The sequence below is a fragment of the Trichomycterus rosablanca genome, chromosome 5 (genome assembly GCF_030014385.1).
Source record: "Trichomycterus rosablanca isolate fTriRos1 chromosome 5, fTriRos1.hap1, whole genome shotgun sequence".
Lineage (NCBI taxonomy): Eukaryota > Metazoa > Chordata > Actinopteri > Siluriformes > Trichomycteridae > Trichomycterus > Trichomycterus rosablanca.
Window position 1 is genome coordinate 8,368,096 of NC_085992.1, and position 19,667 is coordinate 8,387,762.

A 19,667-nucleotide genomic window follows, 5' to 3' on the forward strand; every position below is an offset into this window, starting at 1 on the left:
TTGGGTAATTTAAGGAGCTTTCAAACGAAAAGAACAATAATGCGTCACAAATAAACGAATGCAAGTTGCTGAAAAGGAAGCCACAAACCAGTGCCCGAAAATGTGGTGACCACACGCCATGATGCCTGTGTTCATCAGTGCGTGTACCCAGAACCCCCGAGGATACAGAGCCAACGTTCTCATCTGCACTCAGTCACAGGAAATGCAGTCACACTGTTCTGAAACCAAAAAGCAGAGTAATTTCAGCTATATTTGTTTAGTTTTAATGCAGGAAAGAAAATGTTCACACTGGTGCGCATACTTATAAGATCATGATTTAAGAATTGCTCATATTTTCTGTTACACATACACACACTTTGACAGCCTGCTGAAAGCCAAGTGTGCAAGTGCATGATTAAACATCACTTGAGGTTGTGATTAAACCTTTGTTTCACAGTCATTATTAGAGGCTTGATGACAGACTCAGGAGTGAAGCACTTTCTTAAGCAGTACACACAATTGATTGATCTCCTTACGTGCAAACACACTGACTGGAGTGTTGCTACTTCGGGAATTCAAGCAGCCAACTAAGCACAGAGGAACATCAAACGTTATTTTTATTTGTCCTTCTTTTAAAACAGTGGTATTTATATTTTTGGCAGAGCGGCCCAGACATACGATAAATTACACCCTACAAAGAACACCTACAAGACCAAATGTGCAATTTACAAAACCAATTATAAGCTCATAAAATTAAATAACTGTATTTGGCATGAAATACACAAAAGGCTAGCATTTTATATAAAACATAGATGGATTTAATCTATATTGTATTTGAAACTACAAATGAAAAATATGTGATGTTCTCCAAGGTTAGGATTATATAAAGGTATTTTTTTCAAATAAGATGTATGTAATGTAATGGGCTTTGTTTATTTTATACCTGCTGTTATAAGAACTGGGGACAATGGCAAGAATTTACCATATTTAATCCTTTCCATCTTTCCTCCGCAAATAACTTTTTTAATGTAAGTCTGAAAATATAAGTACTTTTGGATAATTTATTCTCCCTAAACAAACAAATTGAATAATTCCTGTAATAGTACAAACAAAAAAGGGTGTGCTGATTTCGGAAAGTGGCACTAAGCAGGTAGAATGGGTGTTGTCTTGCCCCAGGTCACCTTTTGGGGCAAGACAACCAACCGACCTCCCAAAAACATGCCAGTAGGTGAACTATCCTCTCTAAATTGCACCTGGGTCTGAGTTAGTAATTAAGTTAGTAAGTGAATGGGTCAGTATGTGATAACCTGTGATTGACTGGTGCCCTGTCCAGGGTGTATTCTTATTTTTGTGGCCATGGTCCTCAGGTAGGCTACAGATCCAGTGCAGCTCTGATCATGATAAAGTGCCTAGTGATAATCTACATTAATGGGGAAACAAGGCTTTTGGCGACACACTGGGATTTACACCATTTGGCTGTAAGTGCTTGCTGGGTACATCTTACCAGTTTAAGCCTGCCACTTTGATTTAAATACCACTGTTTTAAAATATAGATAGCCATTTGCAAAATAGACAGTGTTTATTATAATTTATAATATAGCATTTTTGGAAATGGAAATAAAGAAATAGGGATTTTTTATTATTAGAGTAACATTTTGGATCTACTGATTTACTTTATGGTCACACAGTATCTTGGCTGCTTCTAATAAATATATATCTATTCAACCCTTTCTGACAAGTTTCCTATGGGGAACGCACGTAAGTTATTGTCCATATTAGTGGATCATTGTTTATTTCACTTTTCTTCTTGTATCTGCTCTGTTGTTCATGAGTAGAATCTCTGTTTATTGCTGGATCTCAATGTGCTTTGAGGAGTCCATAGTAAAATTAATTTTAACCATCGAAAGAGACGAGAAATTCTGAAGTGCAAATGTTTTATGATTCTGTGTTGTGTGGTTCACAAAACTATTGCAAGTCAAGTGGAGCCATTAATCACTGCTCAGACTGGAAGGTCAGCCACTTGTACACCCTCTGTTAAGTGTCTATACAAATGACATATGTACTACAGTGTGTCACATTCACCGTATTCTCCGGGCTGACTCTGGGCTGAAAACGTTTGGTATGAGACTGACAGGTACGGCTGTCACCAGCCTTTTATTTGTTGACATGCTGTCAACTTTGGAGCATTGTTTAGATGCTGCATCATTAGCATATCATGACCTTAGTATTAGGTTCTGTCTGGCATTTAGGCCAAAAATAGGTTTAGCTCATAAACTTTACCAATGATCTTACCAAACTCACTAAACTCACTAAAACTGGTTTAGGAAAAGCTTGACAGTATGTGCCATTACAGAAAAATATTGGATAAATGAAGATTTTTATACCATGGTGAAACCACATTTCACTCTATAATTGGGCTACACATTGTAATTTCCATCTGTTTATTCTTATTATATACACTATATTTGTTATTGTGAGTTCAGGCCTCTACTATATGCTAAAACCGCAATGTGGTTTAACTGTTAGTACAATTTCTAAGTCAATCTTAAGGTCGGTCTAAGGTATTTTGGTATAAATGATTTTTTATTAATGTTTTTAAAACGTTAATTAATCTTAATTTAGAAGCAAACAGTTGCACATTACATTACTAAATTGGCACCTGTTTAAACTGGCACAATTAAACACAATAATGATAAATTAATAAACTATCTGGAGACTGCAGTGTATTTTAATGGCCAAATAAACTCTTGTGAAATCAAATGCTGTTCAGCCTTACAGAATACTAAGCTGTTATGTCTGTTTGATACCTAGTAATAATCTGTTTAGGATTTAATAATTTACTCTTGATGTATTTTTAGTCTATGCCCTAACAACTATAAATGTTTATTCTTGTGCTACCCGATTCTGTCAGCTGGTATACCAAACTGTTCTTGTCCAATATCTCAACACGGCCTTTTAACCATCAAGAACCTTCGAAATAATTTTAAATACTAAGGTCATGATGTTTCTTGTTTATATTTTTAACCAGTTCTTTATAAAAGTGTTACGCTATCCTCCAGAGAGAGTTACTAGCAGTATCAGTCTTTCTGAAAGAGTCATTGTTGCTGTGTGTACATGCTGGTGCACCTGTGGTGTTGAATGTGTGCTGGTAAAAGGGCCTCATTATTTTGTAGCAATTGTTTTTCATTTCTTATGCAAGTTCTATGCAAATACACAAATTCAAGTCAATCTGCAGACCTCTTTTTGTTTGATATGTAAGTGTCAGTTTGGAAATGTTCTTGTTGTACTACTGGCACATGCTGTAACAGGGCTTTAGGATAAAAAGGTTCAAGTGTCCTGATGGACCAAGCTGGTTGTCAGCTGTCCTGCCCCATAAGGTAATTAAAAGGACGTCCTGAGCTGTATTTCGTCCTCAACTGTTATGAGGCATACAGTCATAAATAAGAATGAACAAGAATGACTCTGCTCTTTGAAAAGGATTGAATAAGGACCTCTAGAGCTTAACAAAATGAGACTACAGATGGGCGTGTCTGACTCTGGTTGCTCTTTTGAACTGAAACGTCTTTTTGATCACGACTTAGCCTCTGCAGATCATTCAGGTAGAAGACATCGACTGGACCTCATCTGGTCTCTCTGTTTTGGGATCTACTTCTTTCTGGATGCTGTTTGCTTTTTACTGCAGCCCCCTTTGTGACTAAAAGGGAGGCCATTTTGTTTTGATGTCATGTCAGAACTCTTTTTCATTTAACACTGTAAATATCTAATGTACATAAATGTTAAACCTTCTTACTGTAACTGAATATAATTTTTATGCAATAAATTATATTTCTTAGTTTAACAAGAAAATGTGTTTCTGTTTTTATTTGCTGTGCTTCATTAACACTTAAGAATTGAACTGAAAGTTGGAGAGAGTTGATAGAGCTGGAGCATCTAACATACTTTTGTTCAGGTTTCTATACTCATAATTTGGCATCAACCAAATTTGTAGTTTTCTGCCACAGACTTGCTTTTCAGTATAATCCAAGCACTGATGAGCCAAAATATCTGGACACGCCAAGGCATGGACTTGTATAATGATCTGAGCCACAGTGGCCCTTCTGTTCGTACTAGACGCTGTATATACCAACAACCTGTTGGGGGTTCATCGCTTGTTCCTCCTTAGACCACTGTTAGTGGGTACTCATTATGGCTGCCTGTAAGCACTCCTTCCTGTTTTGGAGATACTGTTTTGGATAATATCATCATCTGGCTATAATGATTTGGCCCTTATCAAAGTCTCTCAGGTCGACTCGTGATGCAAAAAATGACTTTTGGACAACAAAAGTCAGCAACATTAGTTACATGTGACGATTATATATATATATATATACAGTATATATATATATAATAATAATAATAATAATACATTTTATTTATATAGCGCTTTTCAAGATACTCAAAGACGCTTTACATAAGACAAATAATCAAAACAAATACGTACATACACCATACAAATCATAGTACAAAATCAAAATAGTACATCAACATCAAGAATAATTAAGATAAAAACAAAGAGAGCAGCATAAGACAGTTCATTAAAAATTAGCTAAATTATGAGAGAGAACAACAAATATAGAACAATTTCTTAAAATTAGACAGAAGCAGGACAGATTTACATGCAATCAGGAAACTGAAAACTTTACAAGTTTTAGGATCTAGGACTTCACATTTCTGTCGTGATCTAAGTATAAAAACTATTAAAAAGAATAGCAAAAATAAAAGCATTTATTTTGTGTTGTTACAAGTTAAATGCCACTCTGAATAGATGAGTTTTGAGAAGTGACTTGAATTTGGACAGGTCAGGACAATCTCGTAGGTGTTTGGGGAGAGCATTCCATAAAGATGGAGCAGCTATGGAAAAGGCCCTGTCACCCCAGGTCCGGTGCTTGGTCCTAGAGGGTATGGACAGTAGGTTAGCCTCAGAAGAGCGAAGGCTACGGGAGGGAATGTGCTGATGGAGCAGGTCGGTGAGGTAGGATGGGGCCTGATTATGGAGAGCTTTGTGAGTGAATAGAAGAATTTTGAATTGAATGCGTTGAGCAACGGGAAGCCAATGAAGTTTTTGTAGAACAGGTGTAATATGATCACGGGAGCGAGTATGAGTAAGGAGGCGAGCAGCTGAATTCTGGATATACTGAAGTTTTTTTAGGATTTTGTTAGATGTACCATAAAGGATGCTATTGCAATAATCAATTCTGGATGTAATAAAAGCATGAATCAAGGTTTCGGCGGCAGAAAAGGAGAGTGATGGACGTAGACGTGCTATGTTTTTTAGATGAAAGAAAGCAGTTTTGGTGATGTGATTTACATGGCGGTCAAAAGAGAGGTTGCTATCAAAAATTACACCAAGATTTCGGATGTTAGAAGATGGAGACAAAGTGTCATTATCAATGGTAATTTGAAAATTTTTTGTGGTTTTTGCCAGGGTTGTAGGACCTACGATGATCATATCTGATTTTTCACAGTTTAATTTGAGGAAATTAGCTTTCATCCACAATTTCATTTCAGTGATGCAATTTGTCAGAGTGGAGTGAAGTTCAGTATTAATGGATTTGGAGGAGATGTAAAGCTGAATATCATCAGCATAGCAGTGGAAATGTAAACCATGCCGACGTATGATGTCACCAAGGGGGAGCATATAAAGAATAAACAAAAGGGGACCTAACACTGAGCCTTGGGGAACGCCTTGGGACAGTGGAGCAATGGCAGAACTACAATTGTTGATATTAACAAACTGTTGTCTGTTTATGAGATATGACCTTAACCACAAAAGGGCAGTACCAGTGATGTTGACAGAGGATTCAAGGCGGGACAGAAGAATGGAGTGATTAATGGTGTCAAAAGCTGCAGTAAGATCAAGGAGGACGAGAATATTAATTTGTCCAGAGTCTGAGGAAAGAAGAAGGTCATTTGTGACTTTGAGGAGGGCTGACTCAGTGCTGTGCTGGGGGCGGAAACCAGACTGAAATGATTCAAATAGATTATTGGAATTTAGGTGATCTTTGAGCTGTGAGGCAACAACACGTTCCAGTATTTTCGACAGAAATGGAAGATTGGAAATGGGCCGAAAGTTACTCATAATGTTAGAGTCAAGTCCAGGTTTTTTAAGTATGGGAGTAACAGCAGCCAATTTGAGTGATTGAGGGACTGAGCCAGAACTAAGAGAGGAATTGATTATCTCTGTGATAAGTGATGAGATAACTGGAAAACAACCCTTAACAAGTTTTGATGGAGCAGGATCCAAAACACAAGTGGAGCTTCGCATCCCTGTTAAGATCTCAGATAGGTCCAAAAGAGACACAGGTGAGAACTGAGACAGAGGCTGGGTAATAAATTGAGATGAGATAGGCGGAGAAACAGAGATGACAGGGGAAACTGTCAGAAAATTGTGGATATTCTCAACTTTTGTTTGAAAAAATGAGAGGTAAGAGTTACACTTGTCAACTGTAAAGGAATTGGTAGTATTGTCAACTGGTTTGAGAAGTTTATTTATTGTGGAAAAGAGAGTCTTAGGATATTGTTGATCCAGCATGTATGAGTTCGGAATAGTAAGTGGATCGGGCTGCCGTAAGAGCGTCTTTGTAATGTTGAAGATAATCAGAATAAATCTGATAATGTACTGTTAGACCGGTTTTCTTATAAAGTCTTTCAAGCTGGCGTTTACGGGATTTCATTTGGTGAAGCTCAATTGTGTACCATGGTGCGGAATGACTAAATGAAACAAATTTGGTTCTCAAAGGAGCCAGCTCATCAAGACATGAGGCGAGTATGTCATTATAGTAATCGACAAGGTCAGATGAATTACTAGACAGTACAGGACAGACAGACATCTTTTTAACAAGAGAATCTGAGAAAGCAGAGGGAGAGATATATTGAAGATTCCTGAAGGATATTTTACGTTTAGCTCTAGTGATGGGCCTAGTGACCTCAATGTCCATGATGATTGTCAAATGATCAGAGACAGTAAGGTCATGGCTGGACGGCTGATGAACTAGGACACCAGTAGAGCAGACAAGGTCAAGAGTATGACCTTTTTTATGAGTTGGAAAATGTATATGTTGTGTGAAATTAAAACACTGTAACAATTCCAAAAATTCCCTGGCAAATTTACAGTTGTTGTCATCAATATGGATGTTAAAATCACCCATAAGCAGTACAGAGGATGAGAGGGCACTAAGCTGGGTTAAAAAATCTGAAAAATCAGAGAGAAAGGAAGCGTTTGGCTTTGGCGGACGATAAACTACAGCAGTGACCAGAGGAGTAGGCCCTGACAACTTGAAAGCCAGGTGTTCAAAAGAAAGAGCAGCAGGAAAAGACAAAGTGGTTATTTTAATATCATCCCTATAGACTGCAGCAACACCACCACCTCGCCCTTCCATACGAGGTTCATCAATATACGAGTATCCCATTGGCGTGGTCTGATTTAACGTAAAATAATCCAAGGGTTTATGCCAAGTTTCAGTGAGACAGAAAAAGTCTAGTTCACTGTCAGATATAAATTCACTGAGTACAGTACTTTTTGTGTTGAGTGAACGAACATTAAGCAATGCCATTTTCAAGTGGTATTGTTGTGTAGTTGGCTGTGAGGAACGAGGAAGAGAACGGAGATTTGCTAAGTCCACTCCGCGTTTCCCATCCCACTCCGTGGACAGCGTTGTCATGGAGACTACACCGCTACTGGTGTGCAAGGCAGCAGCGCTCTGATGACGTGTTTGCGGAGCGACAGTGCGCACGGCTGACCAGAAGGATGGAATAGCGTTACCGTTTCGAAGATAAACAAGCTTTCTCCGGGAGCCCCTGTGAATATAACGAGGCCGGCGAAGGAGTCCAAGCTGTTTGATGACTGAAATACACGATGGAGTAGTGCAGTTGTTGAACTTCCTCAGCTGGTCAACGGAATAGTTCAACATCGTGCCGATCCCAGGAAAACTCATCCACCGTTCACCACCGGCCGCAGACGCGATGTACAGTAGAAAGAACAAAAAGTATCAAAAGCACAAATAAAAGTATCAAAAGTAACATAAAAGAAATAGATCCACAAGGTGTGTAAAAAGATGAAAACGAAAAACGATAAAAATACAATAAAATACGGTAAAATACGGTAAAATACGGTAACGGTAGCGGCAGCCAAATGCGCCAGCGTCCACCATCACCATGGCAACTCCATGGCAACTATATAACAAATGCGCCAGCGTCAACTATCACCATGGCAACTATATATATATATATATATATGAGCCGACATCATTTTGATCATGTAATTTTCTGCTCTCCATTAACACCCTGGCCGTCTTAACCCACAACGCACGCAATGGGTAAATGTTCCAGAATTGGCGCTAATGATTGAAAAAAACGACCTTCTGATTGTAATTATTAGTAAGAAATGCTGTTATTTGCATGTATTCAGTTTGCAGCGTCACACAGATGATTGTCAATGAAACGCTTGATCGGCTTTCTAATGAGTTTGTGTTTTACTTCACAACCGGGAAAAGTTTGGAGGTTTTTAATTATAAGCACATTTACAAAATAACGAATTCTATTCCTAATGGGACACGCGGTTATACATTTAATAGCATCTGGAAGCTAAGGTAAGCAGTGGTTATGGATATTTTGCTGTGTTTTGGATTTTGGCCGCTGTGCAGTGATTTGCAATGAAAACAAAATGTCAGTTTAAGCTTTTAACTGGTACCTAGGAAAGTAAAGGCACTAAGTAAAACAACAAAATACAGTCGCTAATCTGTTGTTGTTTTTTATCTGAACTTACAGATTATTTGTTTATTTCTACATTAAATTTTCAATATATGTTTTGTGTAGATTATATTGACTCATGACTTGACTCTGACTCTAGCCTTAAGACACTTGACTCGGACTCTAGCCTAAAGACTCGTGACTTGACTCGGTCTCTAGCCTAAAGACTCGTGACTTGACTCGGACTTTAGCCTAATGACTCGTGACTTGACTCGGACTTTAGCCTAATGACTCGTGACTCGACTCAAGACTCGTATTTTGTGACTTGTGAACATCTCTGGGTTCTTATGTCTGATCATAACTGCTTCATTCAACACATATACTACAAGTGACTACCATCAGCTCAACTTTTAATATATCCCTGATCATGACATGCCACAGCGGTTACAAAATAGACATGTCCATGAATATTTTTGTGGGTGGTACTAATGTGGCTCATCATTGTATGTTATTAATAGGATTGAGGTCATATAATGGTCATATAATACATACATAAAATATATTCAATGCAAGGTGATCTTTTTTTCTGTGGTTCAATCATACATACTAACAAGGAGTTAGGAGGCCATGCCACAAAGGTGAATAACATTATAAAACAATTTTCTTTTTCTGGTTCCACTCCACATTGTAATTAGGGAATCCCCAGCAAAACTGCACTGCAGCTTATTTCTCTACAGATTTTCCTTATTTATTTAGCTGCAGAATAACATTTATTAAATTAATAATGGCCATTGTGCATGGCCGTGTTGTACAGATAATAAAGTGCACAGAATAAACTGTAACATTAAACTCTGCCAAGATTACTGAATTCTATATTAGAGGAGACCAACTGTTACGGATTTTCTGTAGCATTTGTATCTGTCCTGCCTTTTAGCTAGCAAGGTTTTGAAGTAAGCAATTTCCAGATTAAATGAGCAGTGCGGTGAAAAGCCTTTTTTCTTTCTCCTCATAGGCTCATTATGAGAAGTGAAAAACAGATGTGCTTACATTTATCTCAGTGATAAAAGACTTCCCAGTACAGCAGAGAGGAACAGAGAGCGATGGTGTACAAACCACAAGTAGTTTTTCAGTCCTGGGCACATCACTATACAACAGATGTTTTCATTAATAGAAAAAAAAGCTCCTTAGCCGGTTAAAGTTTCTTAAGATATTGATTGAATATTGCTCTGTTCATTGTAATGCCTCGTCTCAGAGTTGCCAGGTGAAGCCCTGCACCTGCAATATTTTAAGAATGAACACAAATGCAGGATATTTAATCAGGGCAGAACAAAACCAGCGTGAGGGAGGGAGAGAGGACGAACGAAAGAACGAAGAGACGGAGGTAGGAGGGAAGGAAAGAAAACAAAAAAACAAAAGTGCCTAGCTGTAGATTTAATTAAGTGTATAATGAGTGTATAATTTATTGTAATTAAATGTATAACGAACAGTTTATTACTGTAAAAAGCTTTACATGAGTGCACTGAATATAAAACTGTCATTGTGCTTTATTGTTGTCTCAAGGCCTGAGAACTTAAACAGTCGTGTTCTTCTTATTTATATATAATTATATCTTAAAAAGGTTATTTAATGCCAAAGCTTAAAAAGTTATTATTAGTAAAAAAGTACATTTACATTTTCAGCATTTAGCAGATGCTTTTATCCAAAGCTGTGACAGTATATATTGTCTAAGCAATTGAGTGTTAAGAGCTCAACAGTGACAACCTGGAATGGGGAGGGGGGCTTGAACCAGCTTCCTTTCAGTTATTAGTCCAGTACCTTAACCACTAGGCTACAACTGCCCTGGAGTGCCCTCGGTATAATGGTAGTATAGGAAATTTAGTTCCTACCCTGCTTGTTACAGTGATGTAATTACTCCAGTCCTCTCACCTTTTCTCTCATTGATGGTTTGAAGTAATACAATTTACTAGCAAAATTAGACAGTTTTTCCTAAAAATTAAATTTTATCCATATAGTGTACATTCCACAAACTCCACAGAGGGGCCGCTGAGGTGGTGCAGCGGTAAAAACACACGCTGGAACCAGAGCTGGGATCTCGAATACATCGTATCGAATCTAAGCTCTGCCTGCCGGCTGAGGCTGAGCGGCCACATGAACAATGATTGCCCTGTTGTTCAGATGGGCGTGACTAAGCCGGATGGGGTCTCTCTCTCATGACTGGTGCAATTACGACCTCTGCTGGCCGATTGGTGGCGCCTGCACAGAGATGAGAAAAGAGTGCTCTTAGGGTGTGTCCCTCCGTACACAACACTAAGCTGCACTGCACTCGTCAAAGTGTAGGTGATAAGATGCATACGGCATGCTGCCCACGTGTTGGAGGGAGCGTGGGTTAGCTTCGTTCTCCTCAATCAGAGCAGGGATCGGCACTGGTGGAGAGGAAGCATGATGCAATCGGCCAATTGGACGCACTAAATGGGAGAAAAAGGGGAGAAAATGCATAAAGAAAAATATATATAAAAAAAAAAACTCCAAAGAGAATGTCCTTTTTAAAATTTGTCATTTCTATCATTTTTATTTAGTTTTCTAGTTTGTTTGCATTTTATTTCAAAGTAAATATCAGTTCATCAAATTAACTAAAGGATTCTTTTTTGTACATTTGAACCTGAGCAGTTTTTATAATCTGTGCATTCTCTTTGTGCAGTCTCATGTTAATTGCACTTTAAATTTTGCTTTTGTTGCTATTTTATAGATGGTCACTAGGTAGAGCTGCAGTGCTCAGTATTACAGTGCAGACCAGTGGTGTCAAATTCAGTTAATGAAGGGCCACAGCCCTACAAAGGTGTATTTTTTTCAAGCACCCAAAAATCAACACGTCGTGGATCTTTTGTTAGAATCGATCCGAATTTATCAGAAGGCAAGGTGACGTTCTTTAAAAGTTTTATTCAGAAAAGGTTGGTTCGTCTTCCAGGTCACAAGCAGCTGCGTTCTGCAGCCTCTCCGTCTAAGTGAAGAATGCCACAGACCTCGAGTAGAGCGCGCAGTTGTTATTTATAGTTTATCACCCCCTTCCCCTAGTGGCCAGGTGTAGTACTACTCCATATAAGGTATGCCTTTTGTTCCAGGCTTCCGCTCAGCCAGTTCTAACCGGTTTTATGCCACGTGGCGGTTTGGCCCAACTGCAATCACATTCCTTGAATACCCAAATGTTTTAGACCAATATTGTAATGCCCAATAATAATTTATATTATAACACACACCAGTGCAATCAGAACACCTTGGTAATAAGCTGACAAGTTAGATTGATGTTAAACTTCTCAGAACTGTATGACTCCTATGACTGGAGTGTGACATCCCTGGTGTGGACCATCAGGAGAAATATTACATTATATTACACTGATAACCTGATTCAGTCATCAAGTAAATTGCATTTTAATGGAGTGTCTGTTGGGACTAAAAACAAGAATGAAAATCTTAACCTACTTTTAGTGTTTTAGACATGGTGTCACAGATGGAGGACTGGATTGGGAGAAGCACAGAAACACATGTTATGGGAAATTGCCGCTGGTGAGGAGTTTTACATGTTCTATCTATACTTGTGTTTTCCTCTGGACATTCTGGTGTCCTTACATATGAATGTGTAGTACCTTGCAACATGTTGGCGCTCTGTCCAGAGTGAAGTCCATGCAAAGTGTTTCAGGGTGACGCTGGACCCATGGTGACCCTAACTAGAATGAAGATGCTGCTGAAAATAAATGAAGGAAGGTCTTATAAAAATATGAGAAACCATGATGGGTCAAAAACAGACATATACAGCAAACTAAAAATGAACTTGACTGCTCACAGTCAAGCCAGCTTAACATCACTATGGACTTAAAACCTTATATAAAGCCTTAGTTGTAATTTTATGGTCACAAAACCTAGTTTCTTTAATTATTTGGCCACAGTGACCAGAAATATGTCTAGATGAGGAAGAGTAAGGCATTGAAACAAAATAAACAAAATTAAAGAAAAAACACCGTTTGTAAAACATAATTTCATGTGACCTATTGTAAATAAAAGCTGGCATATCAACTTTGTAAAATAGTATTTGCCCCTTCAACTTAACTGGTGGGTTGCACAGTTGCTTGTTGGGTAGCACTGTTGCCATCGATTCTCTGGTGGAGCGGTCTGGGTCTTTTCTATGTGAAATTTGCATGTTCTCGCCGTGTCTGCATAGGTTTCCTCCCTGTGCTCCGGTTTGCTCCTAAAATTTGCCCTAAATATGAATGTGTGTGTTTGCCCTGTGTTGGACTTGCGACCTGTCCAGTGTTGGAAACCGGGGACCTTTTGCCCAGTGAATTATGGGTAAAACAGACATGAATAAATAAACTTAACTGACAACAAATGAATGAATGAATTAATGAACTTAACTGACAGGGCGGCACGGTGGCTAAGTGGGTAGCACTGTCGCCTCACAGCAAGAAGGTCCTGGGTTCGACCTTGGCATGTTCTGTGTGGGTTTCCTCCGGGTGCTCCGGTTTCCTCCCACAGTCCAAAAAACATGCAGCCAGGCTAATTGGAGACACTGAATTGCCCTATAGATACCTAGCCGCTAGAATGCATAAACCAGTGCATTGTAGTGCCGGTCCCAAGCCCGGATAAATAGGGAGGGTTGTGTCAGGAAGGGCATCCGGCGTAAAAACTGTGCCAGATCGATGGTGCAGGTCACGATCTGCCGGCGACCCCACATGAACGGCAACTCAATGTCGTATTTACCAGTGGGAAACTCGGATTCTTCGATGAGCCCCGAGTTTCCGATGTGGGGGCGTGTCATTAACAAAACGTCATGGCGACTGCTGGTATGGATGCTGCCCCTACAGTAAACGCTAAAAGTTTTGAGCTTATTAGCGGTAGTTTTGCATGTTACATGTAAAGTTCAAGCTTGTATACATTTTGTACACAACGTGCACTTGTTCTGATGAAGAATAGCAACAAAGCTGATCAGAAAAACCCAAAAAGTGTTGCCTCATGAGCAGATATTTTGTGCACAGATATTTTTGTGTTGTTTACGTACATTCATCCACCTGTTTTGGTATATTCGATCGATTAGCTAACAAGCCGCATTACATATAAATATGCTTTGTTATAATAAAAGCATAAACAAAAGGAGTTTTATCATGGCGTCCATTTTTACCCAACCAAAAACCACTTGGACGCACATCATGTCGTAATTACGACCTCCGAACTCGTAAGTAGGAACCTCCGAGGAGGACTTGAAGGTAGCATAACAGTTTTTCCACTGCATTGCATGTTTTCTTATGGCCACTAGATGTCGCTAAATCACTACAAAGTTAAATAACGCTCCGGATAAAATAATTGCACTGTGGCCGCAATATTTAAATAAACAGTTAAATAAAATGCATTGCTCAATTATAAATACAGCCTAATTACTAACATGCTTCATGTTAATATCATGTGTATTTAAAAAAAAAAAAAGTCAGCTCAGCATGATATTAGACAGTTTAACTGATTTCTCAGCGCACCTGAGCTGTAGTTCATCATGCACTCCATATACAGACTGTACAGCACTGATTGCCTTAATAAAACAGGGTGGATACCAGATTTCATTCTATTGCTTAATCTAACGTGAGCTCCATCATCTCCCTCCTCTCCCTCCTCTTCCTCACTCTCTCAGTCCGGCTTCAGCACCGAGCGCTTCCTACTTCAGCCAGCAGCTCTCAACTCCATGTAGCCTAGAGAACATTTTACTGTTCGGATTCGTCTTTTATTCGGAACCATGCTTAAAGTGGTGGTCGAGTCCGCTAAAGGAATTCCTAAAAAGACCCTCGGTATCCCGGACCCCATCGCAACGGTCATTTTTAAAGGTGAGTTTGGAGTTTATGGAGTTTTACATTGTTCTATAGAGTTGGACAAATGCTGTATGTGGAGTCACTTTCTGTACAGACTGTAGTCACTTAAACCAGTGCTGTTTTCCTTCTAAATGTTTTAAATGCCTATAATAAGGGTCTTTATAACATGTAAAACTTTAAATATTAGATATTCAGCTTTTCTTTTTGTTACTTTTCTTTTATGCATCTATTGTTTGTATATAAAATCCTGTTTTGTGAAGTACAACAAATTTCCTTAAAAGGACAAAACCGGCTCCTCAGTGTTTGGAAAAAACGCCTCATTTTCAGGAGCTTTATAAACACAATTCTATATAAATCTCAGTGCTTTGTGTAGAATATGCTACAAAAGTGTAACCATGAAGTAAGTTTGAGTAAACCATGAACTATTTTTGGTCTGTGCTAATTTGCCTGAACTCTTCCAGGTGAAAAGAAGAAAACCAAAGCCATTACCAGTGAGTTAAATCCTGTCTGGAATGAAGTAAGTACTGTACACTGATGCTCATCCAGTTACTGTTTATTTACACTACTGTAAATCTACTCTCCTGAATCATATAATACTAACTGTTTTAATATTTATTAAATCTTTACCTCTTCCATCAATCTCCAGGAAACTCTGTATGCGTGTCCTTTAGAACATACAAACCACCCCCCAAAATGTACATGGTACAGTAGACCCTTGACTTACGAATTTAATTGGTTCCGAGGGGCTGTTCTTAAGTCAAAATGTTCGTTAGTTAAACCTATTTTCCCCTTAAGAAATAATGTAAATAGAATTAATCCGTGCCAGACCTCCCAAACCACCCCCTTACCTAACCTCTCTAATGTCTTAAAAGGTCTTTTTTGTTATAAATACAAGTATATTTTCCCTTAAATCTTAAATTATAGAATAGACATTACTGTAATAAACAATAATAAACAACAATACACAGTACTGCTGTACTGTACATAAACACACACCACATTTCACACAGTACGTGTGCTATACCATACACCATAATAAATTTCATTCTTTTTATCTAAAATGAATCTACCAGAAACAACAATAACTTTCATATTTCTCTATTATTTCCTTCTTTATTTCAATAGTGTTGTATTTTTAGGTGCAGCTGAAACATTTAAGTACTATGTTGCTGTCATTGCAGTTCTGAAAATGGTCCATCATCCAAATAATATCTGATTATCTGATAGGTCATGTCTGAAAGGGGGAATCACCTCCATGTCACTGTAATAGCCACTCCTACTACAGCAGAAGAATACAGAGAGTATAGCGTATTCCATTATATGTGTTTGGATCCTCTGTAAGAACGCTGATTGGTGTAAAGAATGGCAGCCGGCTTCACGAGACAGGATGAGACAGGATGTGACAGGATGTGTTCTCCCTGCCCAGTGAACCTTTAAAGCAACAGGGAATTGCCAGAGTGCACAGATGTGTTAAATACATCCAACTACAAACACAAAATAGTTTGCAGTGTATGTTGTGACAAGTATTAAAATTATCTGTATTTTGAGCCAAATTGAATTTGACAAGGGCAAAATCATTATGGACAGATCAATGGGTTAAAGTATCTCCAAAATTAACAAGGGATGCTTACAGACAGCCCTGGTGAGCACCCACCGACAGTGGTCTGAGGATTGACAAGCTAATCCAAGAAAAGATTGATGCCAATTGATATGAAAGCTTTGCTGTCTTGTACAGACCAACAGAAAGGCTACTCTGGCTCGATTTACAGATAATTTGTAATACTTGTCACAACATACCACTACTCGGGCGATCCCTGTTGCTTTAAAGGCTCACTAGGTGAGGAGCACACATCGTGTGACACTCCTGAAACCAACTGCCATTCTGTACACCAATCAGCATTAGGTTCTTACAGCGGATTCAAACACGTATGATGGAACAAGTTATACTCTCTGTATTCTGGCTGATACAGTGACATGAAAATGATTCCCTCTTTCAGACCTGGCCTTCAGTGTTTGCTGCCTGTCCGAACATCAGTAATCAGATATTATTTGGACGGTGGACCATTCTCAGGATTGCAATGACAGTAACATAGTAATTGAATGTATCAGGTGCACCAGTGTTGTTGAGATTTTTAAACACTGCAGTGTCAATAAATGAAGCAGATAAGCAAAAATATAAAGCAGAGTTCTGAGCTCAAGAATTGTTCTAGTTCATAATGGCTAGAAGGGAATTAACCTAGACTTTAGAAGCACTTTATTAGGTACTGGGACATTATTCATTATTATTCATAGTTTTATAAGTTACACCCACCATACACTAGACTCTACAGCCCCTGTAAAGGTAGTGAAGGTAATAATCAACAAATGTGCATAATTTGAGTGAAAATAATAAAGTGCATGAAAGTGCATGAAAGTTCATGGAATTTTAAGTATCTAACTGTACACCAACATTGTGTGCCAACATGGTATGTGTCCCTTGACAAACTCCACAGAATTCCAGCATTCCTTGTAAATACTTTACTTGTTAAATGCATTTTTTGATTTTGCTTCATTTTAGGTTCTCGAGTTTGATTTAAAAGGTTCAACTTTGGATGCATCCTCCTTCATTGATGTGGTCGTCAAAGACTATGAGACCATCGGCAAGGACAAGTAAGAAGTTCACACAGATCATAATTTAAATAAATAACCACTTCAGATTGCTTCAGTAGAGCATGTAGTATTTTTAACATTGTGGTAAATGAAGCAGGCAGCAGCTGTTTATGGCACATTTGAGACTTGCAGGTCACTGTAGTAGTGAACAGAAGGTCAAATCTTTGTCATTTCATTGCATATATTGTTTAAAGCTTTTCTGGACCTGTGAGTAGAGACAGATATACATTTTGCTGTTTTGTAACTACATACCTTTTTGAACAGATTGACTGTAGTTACTAAATAATGTGCAGTAGTTACTGAATGATACATTTCCAGATGAATAGCTGAATAATATGGTTTAAAACAGCCTGCATTTTTCAAAAGTTAAACATCAAGCAGTCAGAGTTTCAGTGCTGTTTAGGACGTAATGGTTAAACCTATGTGGACGCTTGTTCCAATCATTGAGTTTAGGTTTTTCAGCCACACTTATTGCTAACAGGTGTTTTAAATCAGAGGAAACAATTTAGGGAGGTTCCTTTCCTGTTCCACCATGACTGTGCCCGTGTTCACACAAGATCTATATTGACATGGTATGTCAGGTTTGGTGTGGAGGATCTTTAGACTCTGACCTCGAGCCCATTAAAGACCTTTGGGATAAATAAGAATATTAATTGGTAGCCATGCCCAACTCCCCAAAAGATCAAATTCCTACAGACACAGTTCAAAATCTTCGGGAAAGCATTTTTTTTTAGAAGCGAGCAGGCTGCTGTGGCTGCAGAGTAGCAACTCCATATTAATGCAAATGGTTTTTTAGAAGCTCGTTGTCAGATGTCCACACACTTCCGGATGTATTTTATGAAAACAAACACTACTTTGCAGGCAAATACTATGTGTGGCAGTTTTATTAAATCCACAGAATAAAGAGCATTTTTTATTTTCCAGTCTATTTTTATGTTGCTAACCTGTATTTGAAGAAGAATTTTCCCAACACTACAGTAAAATTCCTTTTAAGGTGTTTAGTTAATGCAGATTGCAGAAGAGCCCATTTGCACAGCCATCCATTACTGCCCCACCCAGCTTTCACGTCTCTACTTGTGGTGCTATGTGAGAAGTATCCACTCTGAGGTAATTTAATACAGCAGGCACAATTCAATGTCCCACGTTGCTGTTTTACTCCAGATAAAAGCTCCCCAACTGTCAGGTACTCAGGTATTTAGTAAAGGCTCGGTTTAACCTGCAATGCTTTTCCTGTGACCAGGTTACTCCATATGTTTTTTTATTTTACACTGTGCACAAACACTGTATAATATTAATAATGGTGTAGTACTGATTAGAGTGAAAGATTACCAGTGCTTGAAAAAGTAATTTGCTTTTAAATAAGTCATTCTTTCCTATTTTTAAGGGGCTGGTAGACTAAACTCTCTTAGGTTTGCTTTGTTGTATTTGGAAAGTGAGTAGCCTTGCAGCACAAGGTAAGCAATGTGAAAATGCTTGTCAAGACTCGTTTTTTAAATCTCTTGTTTAGGTAGAGCATTTCTCTGTGATACACTGCTTCAGACATTATGAAGCTTTCTAGTGGAAGTTGGTTGCAGGAAATACATTTTTACTGAGAAGTTGTGATGTTTTGTAAAACACAATAAAAAGAATAATCTATGGTTTGTTAGTTCTCTTGAATCTTAATTTAACTGATAAAAATAGAAGAAAGATTTCCAATGTTTGTACTGATAGATTTCATCGTACTGTGTAAATACACTGATCAGCCATAACATTAAAACCACCACCTTGTTTCTGTCACGTGGGAGAGAAAGGACTCAAGTGCGGAGATTAACTTAAACAATAATTTTATTTTTTAAATGAAAAATTAAACACAAAACACAAAACAAAACCAATAATGAACCCCGCTGGAGGCCGCTGGGCGATGCAGGCAACGAAAACTGAAAAAGGAAAACAAAGATTAATGCAAGGCGCGAACCCGGGTCGCGCCAGTGCACGACGGTTGTGTTGCCAACGCGCTAGCGTAGCGCGGGTGAGGGGGTGTGTGTAGACGCTGAAAATAAAGCGGTAGGTATGAACCGGGTAATGGCGTTATAGCCGAGCGCTTGACGGCATCACCATCAGGCAGTTACTAATCCCACTATCGCTGAGAATAAAGCGGTGGGTGTAAACCGGGTAATGGCGTTATAGCCGAGCGCTTGACGGCATCACCATCAGGCAGTTACTAATCCCACTATCGCTGAGAATAAAGCGGTGGGTGTAAACCGGGTAATGGCGTTATAGCCGAGCGCTTGACGGCATCACCATCAGGCAGTTACTGACCCACCAAGCTGAAAGCGCTAAGGCACTACAGCAATATGACACGGGAGTTAAGAACTCCCGGACATCAATAGCCCCCCGCACGGCGGTGGGCTACGGGAAGAACGCGATCGGCGTGGCTTCGCTGAAGGTTGCAGCTAATGAAGTTCGCCGATCTGAAAAGAAAAGAAC

The 19,667-nt window shown here is 38.8% G+C and overlaps 1 protein-coding gene across 1 annotated transcript in view; it reads left to right on the plus strand.

Moving 5' to 3' along the window:
- The first annotated feature begins 14,420 nt into the window (after positions 1 to 14,420).
- Positions 14,421 to 19,667, plus strand: part of myofl (myoferlin like) — a 42,342-nt gene continuing 37,095 nt past the window's right edge. The window contains exons 1-3 of the mRNA XM_062994816.1: positions 14,421 to 14,567; positions 15,014 to 15,069; positions 17,110 to 17,201. Coding sequence (XP_062850886.1) covers positions 14,480 to 14,567; positions 15,014 to 15,069; positions 17,110 to 17,201 — 236 coding nt within the window. The 5' untranslated portion in view covers positions 14,421 to 14,479. The remainder of the gene's footprint in view (positions 14,568 to 15,013; positions 15,070 to 17,109; positions 17,202 to 19,667) is intronic.